Source organism: Styela clava, chromosome 9 (assembly GCF_964204865.1).
Source record: "Styela clava chromosome 9, kaStyClav1.hap1.2, whole genome shotgun sequence".
Classification (NCBI taxonomy): domain Eukaryota; kingdom Metazoa; phylum Chordata; class Ascidiacea; order Stolidobranchia; family Styelidae; genus Styela; species Styela clava.
This window is the reverse complement of record NC_135258.1, coordinates 7,772,752-7,790,370: the sequence shown is the minus strand read 5'-3', so window position 1 is coordinate 7,790,370 and position 17,619 is coordinate 7,772,752. Positions and strand designations below refer to the sequence as shown.

The 17,619-nt window shown below is 36.4% G+C and overlaps 1 protein-coding gene across 1 annotated transcript; it reads right to left on the bottom strand.

The window, feature by feature from the left end:
- Nucleotides 1–9,168: 9,168 nt before the first annotated feature.
- LOC120338793 (aldo-keto reductase family 1 member B7-like) lies at nt 9,169–15,854 on the bottom strand. Its single transcript, XM_039406746.2, has 8 exons — nt 15,594–15,854; nt 13,678–13,845; nt 12,922–13,038; nt 11,858–11,938; nt 11,423–11,646; nt 10,453–10,618; nt 9,696–9,778; nt 9,169–9,455 (listed from the first exon to the last, which is right to left on the bottom strand). The coding sequence occupies exons 1-8, from the start codon at nt 15,783–15,785 to the stop codon at nt 9,407–9,409; spliced, it is 1,080 nt and encodes a 359-aa protein (XP_039262680.2). The 5' UTR covers nt 15,786–15,854; the 3' UTR covers nt 9,169–9,406.
- Between the last annotated feature and the right edge of the window lie 1,765 nt (nt 15,855–17,619).

Here is a 17,619-nt window from a genome sequence, read left to right as displayed (position 1 = left end):
TTTCTGTATACATATCAGACGCACCAAGCCAGGCATTTCTGAAAATTGAATTGAAACAGATATGTAAAATAGTAACAGCAACAGTAGTTGCCATTTCATTTTTGTTATGTCCAGCAATTTCATGATTGAGTTACGAAAAGACAGCTTCAAGTTTTGTCTTTTTCATTCTGCTACTCGACAATAATAAAAATACAAGGTAATTCAATATCTTTACTTACCCTCCATCTGGTATAATCGCTGCTGATGCGGTGTTAAGCGTCTCGCTGTTTATTATTCCCAAATGTTGATTTTTCCATACGCAAGCTTGCAATGCGCTGCACCAAGATCTTAAATCTCCATAATAAGTTAATCCTTGTTGACTAGCGTACGCGGTGATGTACTTCTCTGACAATAGTAGATTTGGATAAGCAATAAAATGCAGAATGAATGTGATGAATACTCTAAAATGGGCGCTTCAGAAGTGTGAATAGCAATATGAAGGTAACTAATTTTTTTGGCCTATTTTACATCAAGTTGTGTATAAGGACTGAAACCTATGGACAGAGAATATACTCACTTGGCTAACACAGACAGTGCCCGAACTAATATAACTAAAATAAGGAAAATTATGGCCTAACCCTAACCTGGTACACAAACTATGGGAGTACACAAAAATGATTTTATCGGATAAACTAGCAGCAGACCGTGTATTTATTGTATGGGATATATCTATATATGTTTTCGCTCTTTGGCAATTTATATGAAAAAAGTTTTGGCAACACCATATTCTAATCAGACATATTTTTAGTGTCATTAATGTCTCTCTTTCTTTGAATCTCTTGCAGCGTCTGTACTTTAAAACATATTGGAACATAACATATTAACATATAACAAATAGTATGTTAAAGCAAATAGTAAATGTAAATGTCACCTAAACCAGGTGTGTGCAACCTTTAATACAGGAGGGCCAGATACAAATAACTGGATGAAAATACCGACCGCGCCTCATTTTGCATTCACTTTCTAGTAGTTCAGGGCACAAAAATTTGGTTTTTGATCTCATGACATATGTTGTTCGTCTCGCACAAGTTCGCACGTTCTAGATTAAACTAAATTAAAAAAATTGTTTTGCGGGTCGCACATCATTCAATAATTGGAACTTCGTGGGCCGCACAATTACTTCTTGCACACGCCTGACCTGAACAATAACGTATAACAAACCTGCATTTGCGTACGAAACCATAAAAAATAGGATGCTCATTTTGAAGAACGTCATGTTGTTTCGTAACTACCAGGAGTCTAGGTATCTGACTGAAAATGAGAACGCGATTCACAATTAATAATTACTCCCCTAAATAAACTAGCTCTAGAATTTTGCTCAAGGTGGGAAACGCCGATAAATGTTGCAGAAATGAATCTTGGTATATTCCTGAAGAATCTGAACCTTATTACCGTAAAACATTATTGAAAGCTGTTAACAAGCATTTAACCTCCATATAAGTTTATACTAAAGCACTCCAAGTCTAGTATAGAATATTTTGCTAAACACTAATTAGTGATTTCAGCAAGCGAAATGGATGTTTTTTCGAGGATCGCCTTCCCTGTTCATTCCCGGAACAAAAAGCAATTAATAGCAATCAACCGGGATGTAAGTATTGTAAGTCGTACAGTCCTGCATACACCGTTTTATTCACACACATATATGTTTGGTTGTAATTCTTCTTATGGTTTTGCTAAAATTAGCCAACAGCAGTCAATAGGTTAATTTTAATGCCAACCAATTCCGTTATGTACTTTAACTACGTTGAGATTGAAATCTGAGTTTCTAAGCTGTCTCGACTTTTTACCTTTAGCTCTACATCAAACTAACATTGAGCAAAGAAGTGTTGTTTGTCACTAATTGTTTTTCACCAACTATAAATACTGCGTTCAACGTTATTTTTCCTGAAAGGAATCAAATTTCCTTCTGCAATCGAACACGTCATTTTATTCCGTAACATGTGAGAATTATCCACCTGTTGCGAACTGAAATAGCGAACGTCCGATAACAAAGTAAAGTTCAATAAGGATATACGTATCGAGTTGAACAACAAGTCAAACCAAATATTTCGTTGTTTCATTTTAAAAGCCCCCCTAGAAATAAAAATGATATATAAAATGAAGTTTTAAAATCCAATATTTTATATACGAAGAATCCCTGGCCCAGGGGCAAATCTAAAATGCTGGAAACAGGACGAGAAATGCACTAAAATGCTGGAACTGTGGAAACGACTTCCTGTCATTCCCGCTTTTTGTAAAATTTACCGTAGTTCCCGCAATTTGAAAATGACTATTTCTCGTCGTTCCCGCAGTTCCAGCTTTTTAATGAACTTTCCGTCATTTCCGTTTCCCGCGTTTTAGAGCCCTAAAATGCGGGAAACGGTAAATTTTACTAGTAAGCGGGGGAAATGTTACAAAATTGCGGGAATGGCGGTAAATCGCTCCAAGATAGTGGAAATACACATTTTAGAGTAAATGTAGGGAAATTACACTAAAAGGCGAGAGCAACGGGAAATATACACTTAGATGTGTATGTACATTTTATTCAAAAGTGGGAACTACGGGAAATTTCACTAAATATCCGTTGGGTATAAGGGAAATTTTCCTAAATAAGCGGCGATGACGGGAACAACAGTAATTGCAATAAAAAGCGAAAGTATTAGGAAACGGCGGGAAGATTCGGAAACGTAAAAACATCGAGGACAAAATGAAAAATATGTATTTAGGTGTTCTATATAGATAGTAGCAATACAATGGGGCGGTTTTGAGAAATGACGGGAAAAGCGGGAAAAGGCGGGGAGTGTAAGAATATCGCGGAAAAAGATGAAAATGAGTATTTAGGTGTTTTATATAGGAAATTGTAAGATAATGTCAGCAAGACCGGAAAAGGCGGGAAGAGTAAAAAAATCGCGGGAAAAACAGAAAGTTTATTTTGAGCTGTTTATGAGCTGAACATTGCAACAAAATATTGAAGTATTGAAAAATGGCGATAGAGTAGGAATATCGCGGAGAAAATGGAAAATAAGTATGTAAGTGTTTTATACAGGAAATTGCAACAAAATACTGAAGTACTGAAAAATGGCGGAAAGAGCGGAAAATACGAGAAAGGCGGGAAGACTAAGAATATAGCGAATAGAACGGAAGAGTATTTGGGTGTTTTTATATAAATAATTACAACAAAATACTGAAGTATTGAAAATTGCGGGAAGAGCGGAAAAGGCGAGAAGACTAAGAATATCGCGGAAAAGGGGAAAAATAAGTATTTTGTGGCATAAGTATAAGTGACAACAAAATACGGAAGTATTCAAAATGGTGGGATAAGCGAGAAGAAGCGGAAAGAACAGAAAGACGGTAAGACTAAGATTATGGCGGAAAGAGCGGAAAACAAGTATTTAGGTGTATTTATAAAGGAAATTACAACAAAATACAAGAGAGGGAAAAGAAAAAAATCCCTGGAAACAGGAAGTTTATATTTAGATGTATAGGGCTCTTGCTATTGCCCTAGACTCCGCGTGCCGAGACAAGGCTTCCTAATTCCTGTCCGCTTTCAAGTCTCTGATTAAAACGAGTAAGTTTCTTGTTGTATATTGTATTATAAAATCGACGTTATAAAAGCATAAAATAGATATCAAACAGTAAAATAACTTAACTCAAAAATGAGGAAGATGCTTGGAGTAGTAGTAGGTGCGTGTCGCGAGAGATCCCCGAGTTGAGTGCATCGAAGTCGAGTGTGCAAAGATCAAGTGTCAGGAAGCGAGTGTCGAATTTGGTATTCCAAAAAGCCAAAACGTGGCAGCGCGTCACAGGTCATGTGACCCGAGCCTAGATGTCACTATATGAGGTCCCCCCACTTCGTAAAGGCTTCGTGGACGGGTACGTGAATCAAAGGGCAGCACAGAGCAGATGAATATGAAATGGAAGTGGGTAAGATATTCCAATAAATTATTGTTAGTTATAAAAGTGGGTACAGGTGTGACGACAATTAAATAAATAAAAAGCGATTGATTTACAGTTAAGTAATAGCCGATAAATATAGCAATGTATAGTACAATATATACATAGCAACAAAACATTGTTGTCGCCAGTGTATGACAGTAATAATTGTCAACAGCAAGTGCAATGAATAGGAGGTGAGATTTGCGAAAATATGACTCTACGTAATATTCTATGCATGTGGTGAAGTAAATAAATAAACATTAAAAATACGAATGAATAGTTAGTGAGTAAATTAACGATGAAATCCGATTAACTTGATATGCCGAATTTTACCATTTGGTGCACTTGATGACGTGGAGATAAGGGATATGCCTGCTGGTAATTTAAAATTGAAAGTGCGAACATGACACAGCTGAACAACAAAATATTCTCATTAATCATGAAATTATTGCAGCCGGCAACAAAAACAGCACAGGACAGTGGGGAAAAAATGATAAAAGTAAAGAAACAGAAACATGTATGGAATATTCCAAGGAATACCCGCTTTACAGGGCTGTAGAAAAATAAAAAGACAAATAATACTTTACTCGATTATGTCTTAAAAGCATTTTGGGGGGCTGACATGGAAAGAGTCGCATGATATTCAAAAATTTTGAGATAGGTGAAGTGGGAATAGCAAACGGTGATAAACAACATGTGTTAAATTGGATAAGGTAGTGACAGAATTTTGGGCTGGCAGACGTATTAAATCATTAGACAAAATCAACCGGTGGGAAGAGCTCATGAAATACGTGAAAGTGAGAAAAGGATTACGACGAATAAATAGATCATATAATGTGGTGTTACGCTTTAATGGGGCTATATATGAACACAAGTAAAAAGTTATGCTATTAACCTAAATGTTTATTTCAAAAATAGGCGCTAAAATAAATTCGTCTAATTGCCGTGGTGTGCGAATTACCCGTCCACGCCGAGTAAGGCTGTTTTGGCTTGGTGCGTTTAAAATGGGAGGGTTTTCTCTTGGTTCGCTATCAGGTTTTGACTGCGGCTTCAGTGGAGAAGGGTGACATTTCACAGTTGTAGTCTCGACGTCACAAAAAGGAAGGAATGCTTTTGGAATGGTTTCACGCGGTCGGTTGATACGTCGTAAGGATTTCCTTTGTATTCGACCGTAAAATACTTATTGGACCTTGAAATTACCCTATGTGGACCAGTATAGACGGGCTGAAGTGCTCTTCTTGTGGAATCGACACGGATGTAGACATGTGTTGCGTTATTGAGTTCTTTAGGAATATGAACTCGGTTAGGCGGCTGCTCTCGAGTAGGCACGCTATGTAGTTTGTTAAAAAATCTGCGCATCTTGTTGACATAATTATACGGTTCGATTGTAGTTTGATTTGGACGAGGGTCTACGAGCTCACCAGGAAGCCGAAGATGTGCTCCGTACAGAATTTCTGCCGAGGACAACCCTAAATCTTCTTTGATGACACTTCTAATGCCGAGCAATACAAATCCTAAATTGTCATACCAGTCTTCAGGATTCTCCATAGCGCGAAGAGCATTTTTAAGCGTACGATTTGCGCGTTCCACTAAACTATTCATATGTGGCGAGTAAGGAAGAGTTGTAGAATGGTCGGTGCCAAGAAAATTCCTTAGATCCGACCAAAGCTTGCATTTGAATTGTTTCCCACAATCTGTGATGATCCTCTTTGGTGCTCCAAATCGTGATACCCAGTCAAATACAAATCCATTGGCAACACTTTCAGCGGAAATATCAGACAATGGGATGCATTCTAACCAACGTGAGAAACGATCTACACACATAAGAATGTAATTGTAGCCTCTGCTTAATCCGAGTGGATCTAATATATCAACGTTGACAGTGTCGAATCTATCGCATGGCACATTGATATTTGTCATCTGGGTACGTGTATGACGTTGCATTTTTGAACGCTGGCATTGAGCGCATTCGCGAACCCATTGTTTTTAGCCATTCCGGGCCACACGATGCGTGATGAAATTAGATCAGTTGAGCCTCTGGCACCAGGATGAGCTAAACTATGAATATTGTCAAATAGTTTCTTGCGTAACGATTTGGGTACAAATGGCCTCAATTTACTATCTGCTGATGTATCGAATACTAATGTTCCGCTTAGCTCTGCGATGGGAACATCTACTAATTCAAGAGAATGCTTCTCAGGATCCCGTTTGTATTCGATAAGTTCTTGATCGTTTTGTTGAGCGGCGTGAAGTTCATGCAAAGAAATTGACTGTGGAGGCTGAAAAATGCTATTGACGTTGATGTTGGGATGAATTGACATGTGAATTAATTTAAATACGAGATAATGTGTTCGCGACAGTATTAAGTGAGCCTTTCAAATGTCTGACGTCATCAGTGTATTCGGAAATTAACCGTGATGGATGTAGATGTCGCTATAGGTGTTTTCATACATGACTAGGCTTGCACGTAATTTACGGAATTACGGAATTATTTCGAGTTACGGAAGTGAAGTTACGAATTACGTAAAGTCGTAATTGTTGGTCGAGCGCTTTCGCGATTGAAACGAGCTCTCTTCAGAGCAGTCAATTCCGTCGATTGTAAAAAATTAAAGTTCAAGTAAAAGAAGTTAGAGTTCCGGTATTCGCAGCCGTTTTTCTCTTTCTTGTTAGGCAGATGGGGAAGGCATAACGCGTCATTTACTAACCTATTATCAACTTATCTAGGATGGCCAATGTACATATTAACCGTAGATAAGGAATAGAATTGTGTTGAGACCGATGGACGTCAACACACCTGGTTTCAACTTCTTCGGGTGAAATGACTAAAGAATGTAAGAGATCAACTTATAAAACATGGTCTATTTGTAAATGCCGTGATAATTAATGTCGCGCTTATCAAACATCAATATAAAGACGGAAGAGAAATTGCGTAATGAACCAACGCAACTTAGTCTTTTCGGCATCGGTAAAGGGACTGAGACGGCAGAGAAACAACAATACGACGGGATTTCCCGTGTTTATTCTGCGCGAGATCCATTTTCTATTACAAAATCTTGATGTTCTGTTACCGATTTTATCGTTATATACCTGTCCGGACTTGGCATTGCTCAATATGGTTTTCACAATGCCTCGCAATATGTCGGCCAAATATGATTACCTGTCTTTACCAAATGCGGCAACTTATTTTGATTTATCGTCGACTCGAATACCACCGGCACTCGACCAAACTTGTGTCAATCTTGGCAAATAGGATTGTCGACTTGAGTTAGAAAAATAAATTAATAAAATTAATTTATTAATTTAATAATAATTAAAAGAAATGTCACAAAATGCATTGTTTTGCGATATAACTTTGTATTTTCGGAGAAGGCATGTCATACAAGTACGGTATTTTAAATAATGCGCAAATAATTAATATTTGATCTAAATTTATCGCAAATAATGTTATAACTTTTAGGCCGCGAAATGATTTAATGTAAAATGAAGCATAGAATTCGGAATATCGTCAATAAGTCGGCATCAATAATTATTATAAAATGCTAACTAAGTAGTAAAGTCGGATATTGTAAAAAACGGTGAAATAACAAGTCTTCGTCGCGAGGCAAGCGAAAGAATAATCAAACGAGAGAATACGCTTGTAGTTGATTAATAAATTAGCAACCCGGAATTTTTATTTAATACGAAAGTCGTATTAATACGTTAATACGATTTTAAAAAAGTTAACTATCGTTTCTTAAATATATTACCAGTGTTGGTAATGATAAAATTGATCGCATAAAATTTGGTGATAAAGTGGATAAAAAAATCAAAGCTAATACAAAAGATAAAAATCAGAATAAAATTATTTTGAATTCACTCCTTGATATTTGTCTTTAACATCTGTCGCCGGCGTGTAGTACTGCCGGGAATATGAAAACCAAACTTCGATGTCCCATTCGGAATAGAAGTGGATTAAATTGGTTGTTATGATAGGTTTAAATGTGTGAAAAAAATATCGCAATTACGGGGTCATTACGTAATCGATTTGGCCGTAATTACGGAATTGATTTTTGTCAATTACGTGCAAGCCTATACATGACATTGCAATAAATGCGAGATTCGGGAAGAACAGTCACAGATTTAACTTTGAATAGTATACACTATTACCCTTATACATGTGAAGTTTATTTAATATAAGTTCACGGGTATATCAGAGTCTAGCATTTGCTGCAAATTTTCCGTATTTCTTGTTTGGTCTGACTTATCTGCAGTTCCGCCTTACAATTATTAGAAGGAAATCATATATATATGTGTGGGATAAATTTGCACTGAAAGGCGGAAGCAACGGAAAGTTTATACTTGGGTGTGCATGTTCGGGGATAATTGCAATAAAATACATATTTCCCGTACCCATTCCCGCTTTTTGTAACATTTTCCCGCTTTTTGGTAAAATTTTCCATCATTCCCGACGAAACGACGGGAAATGCAATAAAAAGCGGGAACGACGAAAAATTCCGTTAATGTACGGGAAATATGCATTTTAGACTATGTGAGGGGTAAATTTGCACTGTAAAAACGGAAAGTTTACACTTGAGTGTGCATGTACAGGGTAATTGCACTAAAATGCTATTACCCGTATCTTAGTGCCATTTCCCGTCACTCCCACTCTTCGTGAAACTTCCCGCTTTTTAGTGCAAATTCTGTACCCACACAACCCAAGGGTATATTTGCCGTTGCTTTCGCTTTCTACGCCAATGTCCCCTAAACATACCCAAAAATGAATATTTCCCGTACCCTAAAGCGATTTCCCGTCCTTCCCGCTTTTTGTGAAATTTCCCGCTATTTAGTGAAATTTCCCGCATTTTAGTTTTGGCAATTTCCCATCGTTCCCGCATTTTAGTGCATTTCCCGTAGTCCCCTCATTTTAGTTTATGCAATTTCCCGTCGTTCCCGCATTTTAGGGTTGCCTCTGGCCTGAGACTTGTTCGCGTCAAGTAGGAGAGGGATACGCACAAAGATACTAAATCCAAACAGGCGCCAGCACAGCCTGACGATTGTACCAATTATCGCAATCACTTCGGCCAACATGAACTGGTAACATGACGAGAGGTCGTGGTACGTTGCATGATTAAGTCGTCTTTTCGACTTTCCTCTCCCGTGATAAATGTTTCTCCGACACCCTGAACCTACTCATTCCATTAGTCATATTTACATACAAAGCATAAGCCATGAGGATAAAATAAATAATTATTATTCTTATTATAATCAATTGAAACACGGAAAAACACACTATGGGAAAATCACCAATTGCAAAAGTTTGCACAAAATAAACTTGCATTTGCGTAATGGCTGCTGTAGCCAAGCAAATGAATTATATAGCCGCAAAATATAGACGCCAACAGCACAATTGATAAACTTTGATTCAAATTGTAAGAGTAACATGATTTATATTTGAAGAAATTCGTTCGATTCCTCATTCTGAATAATTTTCTTTGAACGGCCAGTACTTATGGTCACTTATCCTAAAAAAAATATCAACATTAGGATAGGATTTACGTATTTATTTATGGGAATAGATAGCCAGTTATTTGTTTCATATGCATGGACTTGGTCGTGGAGGAAGACATAACCGACCAACGGTTACCACCCTAGTGCGGCGAGAAGTCCAGCAATCCTTTCCCGCGTAATTACTATGTATGAAATCAACATTATTAGGGAGACAATCTAAAATAAAGTAGAAAATCAAGGAAATATATACAAACCATTCCAATCCACATCCCCGGAAATTTTTGTTGAAGCCTCCGATTACTGCCATGTCATCATCAGTCAATTCGAAATCAAATAACTATAAAAAATGAACTTTTTTAATGATCAAAAAATAAATATTTTAAAACCATTTTATACACAATGAACACTGTTCCATGAACAGCGACACGACCCATGTTATAGTCATAAAACAATGAATTGCATGAAACAATGAAGAATTAATAAAATTATTTACCTGAAATATGGTATTCATCAAAAAAAACAGTACATAAAAGGAAAAAGCATCATTAGGTGTTAATAATATTCAAACTATAATTTCTTGAAGAATTTGAACAGAAAAACTGTAGCTTATACTTTTTACATACTAGAATCAATGAAACGATACCAGCAGTCAATACAGGTATTCAGAAATTAGTGCCATACTTCTAGTATAATAATCCTGCAGGACTTTACCAACATAAAAAATCACGGTTTTTTGTCCTTTCCGGTTATCTGAAGAAGACATCTTACATGAGGACCAGCATTTGAGAAACATGTTGGAGCGGTGGTGTGGCTCATGATGCTAAGCGTTAGGAATACGCTTAGGAATACCCTCCACCATCAAGTCCCTGCTTCCGAATACAAATAACTAATCCCATACCCGACATGGACTGGTAACCGAACGAGATGGCCATATGGATAAGCTGTCTTACCGGCTTTCTTCTCCCCCGGGATAAATATATAAATCCTATCCTATGTCTAGACTAGATTTACCTGAAAATTACTAGCAATCCTTGAAGGTGTCACACTCTTTGGTATCACTACAGCACCACGCTGAACCTGATACCTCAACACAATTTGAGCAGTTGTCTTCCCCAATCTTTCAGCAATTTTCTTGATCTTGGGATCGTCTAAAAGCACCGGTTCTTCTGGCTTTGCCCTTGATAATATATTTGAAATAGATTATTCCATCTATGTTAACTTATTCATTTATTCTCATTTGTTATTTGATTTGAGCATTTATTAAACTTGTTTGAAAAAATTAGTATTGAAAACCTGCCCCTGTGGCTTCGTCATATCATTTTATAAGTGATTCTCATAGATACAATATGGGGCGAAAAACCTTTCATTCAGTCTCTTCTTTTTTTTTGTTTTGTTGGTGGGAGGGATGATGATGGGGCGCTGTTAGGACTTGTAAAAAGTTTGAAAACCAATAATTCGGTCATTTTTTACTTAAACTATATTAACCATTCATAATCTAAAGGAAGGGTTTTAGTAGTTTAGTTCCATTAGGATAAGTTCTGTCTAAATGCTGGCGACTTTACAGCCAATATCATTGTTCCACCCGTGAGAAAGCTTCTTGACCAAAATATCATCACCCAATAACAGACAATAAATTAAGGGCAGGCAAGGTTTCTGGACCAGGGGCCAAAAAATTTGCCCCTTCAGACTGGTGGGCCATGTAAATGTGACATAAAAAGTTACATTTTATGAACAATATTTACAGTGTTACAAAAGCAAAAGTGAAAAACAATAAACTTCGTGCCAGAACTAAATTTAATCACAATCTCAACAAATTCCTCGAGCTATTTTTTAGATTAAACATCAAACTTTGGTTTTAGTTTGGTTGTGGCAGCCTCAGATGGTCCAGATTGTAACCAACAGGCTGTATTTGGCCTGCTGGCCGTAGTTTGCATAAGTCAGCGGTAAAGTTGCATACACAAATCGACTCTTACAAACCTACCATGGTCTATCAGGAGATCCCAATGGACTGTATGCAGTGAGTACAATTCCTTTAGATTTGCAAAACTTCAGTAACAATTCGTTCGTTAAATATGGATGAGATTCAACTTGATTGACAGCAGGGACGACAGAACATTCTTTAATTATTCTGTTAATTTGATATTCGTTGAAGTTTGAAACACCAATGTTCTTCACAAGACCTTCTTTCTGAAGTTTCTCCAATTCCTGGAATAAAACAGAATTCCAGTACTACTGCTAACTGAACTTTTATTGCATCATCGCCTCCAATATGAGCATATAAATTGTAAAGCCATACATACGATTCTAGACCTCTTATTTATAAAAATTATTGGTAAATGAGACATATGGTTATGCTATGATCAGTCTGCAAATGATCAGTTGAAGGTGAAATTAATACTTCCAAGTATCCACATACCTTCCAAGTATCCACATAATCATCATCGCTGTAAATAAATTTCCCATTATCGTCTTTTGGAAACAAACCTTTGTCACCGTTCTGCATTAATATGGAGAGAAGTTGCAGCATTTAATTTTTTTAAGCAAAAGAATACAGGTGAAGATATTAAATGGCTTTCAAGTAATAAAACAGAATTACGAAGATTTGATTTGTCACTTAAACAAATGAATATCTTACCACCCCAAATAAAGGATAAAAATGCATAAAAAATATATCTATCTTCATCATGTTCTGTTAATTAATAATAAAACACTTTTTTTCAGAAAGAGATATACAACACGCCTAGCAAAAATGCTACTGTGATGGTAATAGTAATAAAGCATGAAACTACTGTTGTACTAGATTTTCATGGATGAGACTGTACATTGACAGTAAAATTCCATTACAATGCTGAATAATCACTAAGCCCATTTTATTTCATATTTATTACTACCGGTTCTTATGTAAAACAAACAATAGGTTATGTATTAATTTATGTTGAAATTTGTTGCATGCCACTGTGAGAAAGAAAACTATGTTTGCTAATAGTCAACAAGATAAAATTAAATATTCTCCTCAATGTAGCACGAGGCGAAAGAAGAATAAATTCTGAATAGCCATTTTGTAATAATAAAAGATTCCACTTTGATGTGGCTCATTCACTGAAAAAACTTTGCTATCTTTGGACCTGGCATGTTTGTGTGTCAATATTCCATTGTCAAGTTTTTCTCTTCTAGATTTGGGCTTGTTTTTTTGTGACTTTGGGCAAACCTACGCATACAATGGAAAAAAAAAAAAAAAAATTCAACAGATTCAGATTCGATTAGAATGTTTCTGATTCCAGATTCGATTCGAAAAAAATGTATCCAGAAGTGGCAACCCTAGGGCTCTCACACATATTTCCATCACAGAATTCGAACCTGCGAGCCCATGTAGGATAATCAGAGATGCGATGGAAATGGCATCCATTAAAATATAAGTTTTTAGCAGTTGTGCCAAGTTTTGATGAAAAACAAAATATATGCTGGCATGAAAGACCTTACCACATATCCCTGCGGCCAATGCATTAAATAAAGGTCAAGGTAATCAGTTCTCAATGATTTTAAAGAATCCATCAAAGTTGGCTTCACATCTTTTGGGTTATGAAATGTATTCCAGATCTGAAAGTAAAAATTGTTAATATTAAACAATGTTTTCAAGGACACACATACAACGAATTATAAGATTTTCCTTTATTTCTTTGCAAACAAAATGAAATTGGTTAGCCTTGTCATCTCAAAAGAAATATCAACAAATTTTTATGTTTTTTACAAAGTGTTTCAATGATTGTATTAAATATACAAAACTCTCAAAGTGTCAATTACTTCATCCATGATTTGTTGATAGACTGAATGTTGTTCTGACTGAACAAACTTGTGGCCGGCAAAATACATATAATATTCAGTAAGTGTATTCAAGTACATAAACTCAAGATAAAGGCACAGAACACAGAAGTATCCATAATAAAGTACAGGATGTCCCAAAATAAATGAAACTCCTTAATTCGATTATAAATTTTGTAGGTTACATTTATTTTAGGACACCCTGTATTTGATACATCAGGATATTTAAAACGGTTTACAGCATTTTAGCCCATGGACATCTTGGACCAGATGTTTCTGCCCATGCAGACTCAAGTGTGCAGTCGTGATTGCTCTGATTGAATATTTCGTTAATGGAAGAGAAGTATTAGTTATATTTATTAATGAAGGGCCAAAACGTCTGTCTGTAAACTATTAAAACCAAAGCAAATTTTGTACCTTACTAGTGATGAATAAGTCCTCCCTCTTCACTTTCCCTTCTTTAAGTTTCACCTCCACACCCTCTCCAACCTCATTTTCATTCTGGTAGACCAGAGCACAATCTATATGACGATATCCTACATCAATTGCTGATTCTACAGCAGCCTTCACCTCACCTTTCTTGGACTGAAAAATAGGAACAAGGATTAACATTTAAGATATTGATAGTGACATGATATAGATTGCAGCAGTAGAGGAAAAAAAAGGATGCATATAAAATTCTACACTCTGTGAATTATGCAAAAATAACATTTCTAATTTGCAACAGATGATAAAATTGATAAAAACAAAATAATACAAACTTATTAAGGAATCAAAAAATTGGAACTATAATCATGATTTGAAATCAGATAATTTTCCTTGTCTAGCATAATTAGCAGATAATTATGAGCAAGAGAATTGGTAAGTAAAGTCATTTAACTTTCTTTATTAATATTGATTCATTGAAATATTTTAAGTAGTCATTCCATTTGAACCCAAATATACGAACGAACAAAAAAGACTTAATAAAAAGAAAGTTTATTTCAGCTCTGAATGTTGCTTGTAACACTAAACAGGAAGCAATATGCCAGTCATAGCTTCAACAAGGATAATGATAAATTAAAATCAGCAGGAAATCGTTGAGCATACACACCGCACAGTAACAAATCGTCACAAATTACCTAAATTCATCTGCTCATTGTAAACTACGTTGCTGATTTGGTTGAAAATAGGCTTTGACGAGGGACACTTACTACACATCCTCAAATGAAAGGATCAAACTTTTACTATTGAAAACAAAACCATATTTTTTTTTCCAAAAAAGCAAATCAGTAAGGATAAAATACCCTTTCACATTCACTGAGAAGATGAAACAGCTTGCAAGATCATTTAAGGCCAAATATTGGATCAAATCTTGCAAGTTGCAAGACACAACCACTTAACTATAAGAAACCACTTGACTATAATAACTATAGCGCAGCGCTAGCCTACTTACTAAAGGTGAATTCGTTCGTTTCCCGCTGATGGCAGATGTATCGCATGTAAATCCAATACTAATTAGTCCAAATTCGAATTATTTGTACCGGTATCGTTAAAGTCAATTCCTTCCTATTTTTCGAACTGAACCCGATATTTTGACAGAAAATATGCGCATGAAATTTCGATAACAATATGGTCAATAAAGACAGCCGAGACAGCTTTAAATGTAGGAATGTAGGCCTATGTAGTAAAATCGGAAAATGTGAAGTTATAAAATCACAGCTAAGGGGTCGTTGTCTTTCGAGGCGTCCCTATTAGAAGTCACAAAAATATGGTAACCCTATTAAAGTGCATTTTAGACCTGTAGGCCCAGAAGACAGGAAGACTAATAGACACGCGTATTCCAGCGTTCGATCGGACCCGCTAACTGTTTCGATCTAACTTGGGCAAATAAAAACTTCAGAACCCCCCCCCCCCCCTTAAAATTTTTGGCTTCGCCCTTGCCATTAAGTATAAACAATCACTAGTTTATTAGCCTTTAGTTTGGTTTACAATTTACCTATTTCAGTATTTAGGTTATTAGTTTAAACATCAGTAATAATGCAGTAATGCTTTCAATATTACTGTATTACAGTGGTATTAAAGTCTGTAAATTGCCTGATACAATTATCAGATTGCAATCAAACTATTCCTGTATTCCCACGCCAATTCTTACCTCTGTCTGCCTGTCTGTACCTTATTCAGTTATCACTGTCTAACTGTCCACCATACAACATTATAGACGGTCATAATGCTGTAATCAGCATGGCCATACCTACGCGCCTCAACGGCAGTGGGTATTCACTGACTTACGAGTACCAGACACCTACAAACAGACATGTCTAATTATGTATAGGCTAGTTGTATAAACCCACCTTCCATGTTCCAAGTCCCACCATGGGCATTTTTAGCCCAGTTAGCAATGTTGCATTAGGCACCGCAGGCATTTTGTGATAGAACCTCGACTTCAGCAAACTGCTACAAGATATCAACGAACAAGCTGGCAAAGGACGTGCACCGATGCAAAGTACAAAACGGGAAATGAGAGAGGCGCCGACCGGCATCATCAGGTCTATACAAATACCTTATCAGGAACCGTTTTATGGTTTTAAGCGAGTTTTCGTACTAGTTGGGAAAATTAAAAAAAAATTGCGGCGTTTAACATTTTTAGGTACCTGGACATTGACTTATATTTTATTTTTTTGTGTTCCGCTATATATATTTATTGTTGTCGTGATTCACAAATAATTTTTCTACAATTGCAGTCTCGGAAGATCAAAAATTTTATCAATCATTTTATTGCAATCTGATTTTACTGATTTCTATTACTTGTTTCTTTATTTATTCTTTACTTTTTTGCTCATCTAAAGGTGTTGTATCTCTGATGACGGTGCAATCCGTCAACTATCTGTATTCCTGTTGTAGGTAAATTAGTATAGGAGCATTTGATGCTCACTACTTCCGTGCACTTGGAAGCACACAGCTGGGTAATTATTCCCCTATACCAGATAACCGGGTCAGATGCTGTGGTCCTTCATGATAAAGTCGTCTTAACGACTTTTCTCTTCATGAAATAATTATGGAAAGCCTATGTCGAATTGCGATTAAACGCACAATATAAAAGCTATCTATCTCAAGCAACAAAAACAAATGCAGACTAACGTTAATAAATGTCGCTCGTATCAGTTTGTTGGATTGTTTTGGTATGATAGCTATGAGGGTTCCCACCGACGCACTGGTTTGCGTTGTTTTTGCGCTGAAGATTCAAGTAGAGAGTGTGCATACATCGGTTGCTCGAGTCAATGAAGATGTATATGATATCCTCATAGCTTGAACGCAGCGCGTCATCTGCTAAAATAAACGAACGATCTCAGCTGCAGTAAATTAATACACACCGATATTGAAGTTGCTAAATTGAAGGAGTTGGAGAGGTATTCTTTGTTTGCGATCGGAAGGAATGAATACAGAGATATGGCATTGAGGGGAAATGCACAAATGAACAAGGAAAAATGTGATTTTATGAGTAGTCTATAATAATTAGACACTTATGGGAACATCATACTCACTTTTTAATTTTCCCCCAAAATTTAAAAGCAACCGCATTTATTGGAAGCATTCCATGTCATGCACTCCGCCAAAAAATACTAACATGGCAGCAAATTGTCACCTAAATAGAAATTAATTCTTCATTCAAAACAAGGTAGGTATTGTCCAGTGGCCGTGCGTGGTCATTTTGACAACCGGGGAAAGCTACTGCGGGACCAAGTCACCCCCATCTACGGGGACAGGATGAGCGCTGTAAGTTCTCCCATCATTTTATGAGTATAAAAACCATTCCATCGGTAACAACCAATCGACAAAAGCGACAATTTTTAACGATAAGAAAGTGTCTTTAAAACCGGTCCAAGTCAAGGGATTAATAAATATAGACATAGTTTATTTTGAAACCTCTTTCAAAAGGAAAGGCAATATTTACCCAAATAAATACAATGACATATTAACAGAAACTTCGGGAAAGCAGACAAAACCTAAAATAAGGTTTAAAACGTTACTATGAAAAAAGGAAAGGTAATGCAAAGATAAGGACATGCGTCGCTCACTCATAGATATATATGCTGCTAGACTTCCACTGCTTGAACATATATGCAACACGCCGCGGTTTCTTGGAAGCAAAATGCTCAATAACGCGCTGATTAAAGTCATGCATCCCAGAAATAACGTCTCTGTGAATGGATAAAAAATGGATAAATTTTGCAGACGCCGCAAAGGTAGATACTAGAGTGTTATCTATGAGGAACCCATAGAGCGCGCAAGTTGATGTGATGTTCATAAAAGTTTGATTGGTGTATATACATCGCAATTCATTTTCCAATTTACCCACGTTTATCATGGGGTAAAATT

Bases quoted from the DNA above. Each gene is read 5' to 3' on its own strand.
- LOC120338793 (XM_039406746.2), bottom strand. From the start codon at position 15,785: ATGATGCCGGTCGGCGCCTCTCTCATTTCCCGTTTTGTACTTTGCATC. The intron at 13,846-15,593 runs GTGGGTTTATAC...CCTATTTTTCAG, and splicing joins TGGGACTTGGAACATGGAAG to TCCAAGAAAGGTGAGGTGAA. The intron at 11,647-11,857 runs GTATGTGGATAC...GTTTTATTCCAG, and splicing joins ATTATGTGGATACTTGGAAG to GAATTGGAGAAACTTCAGAA.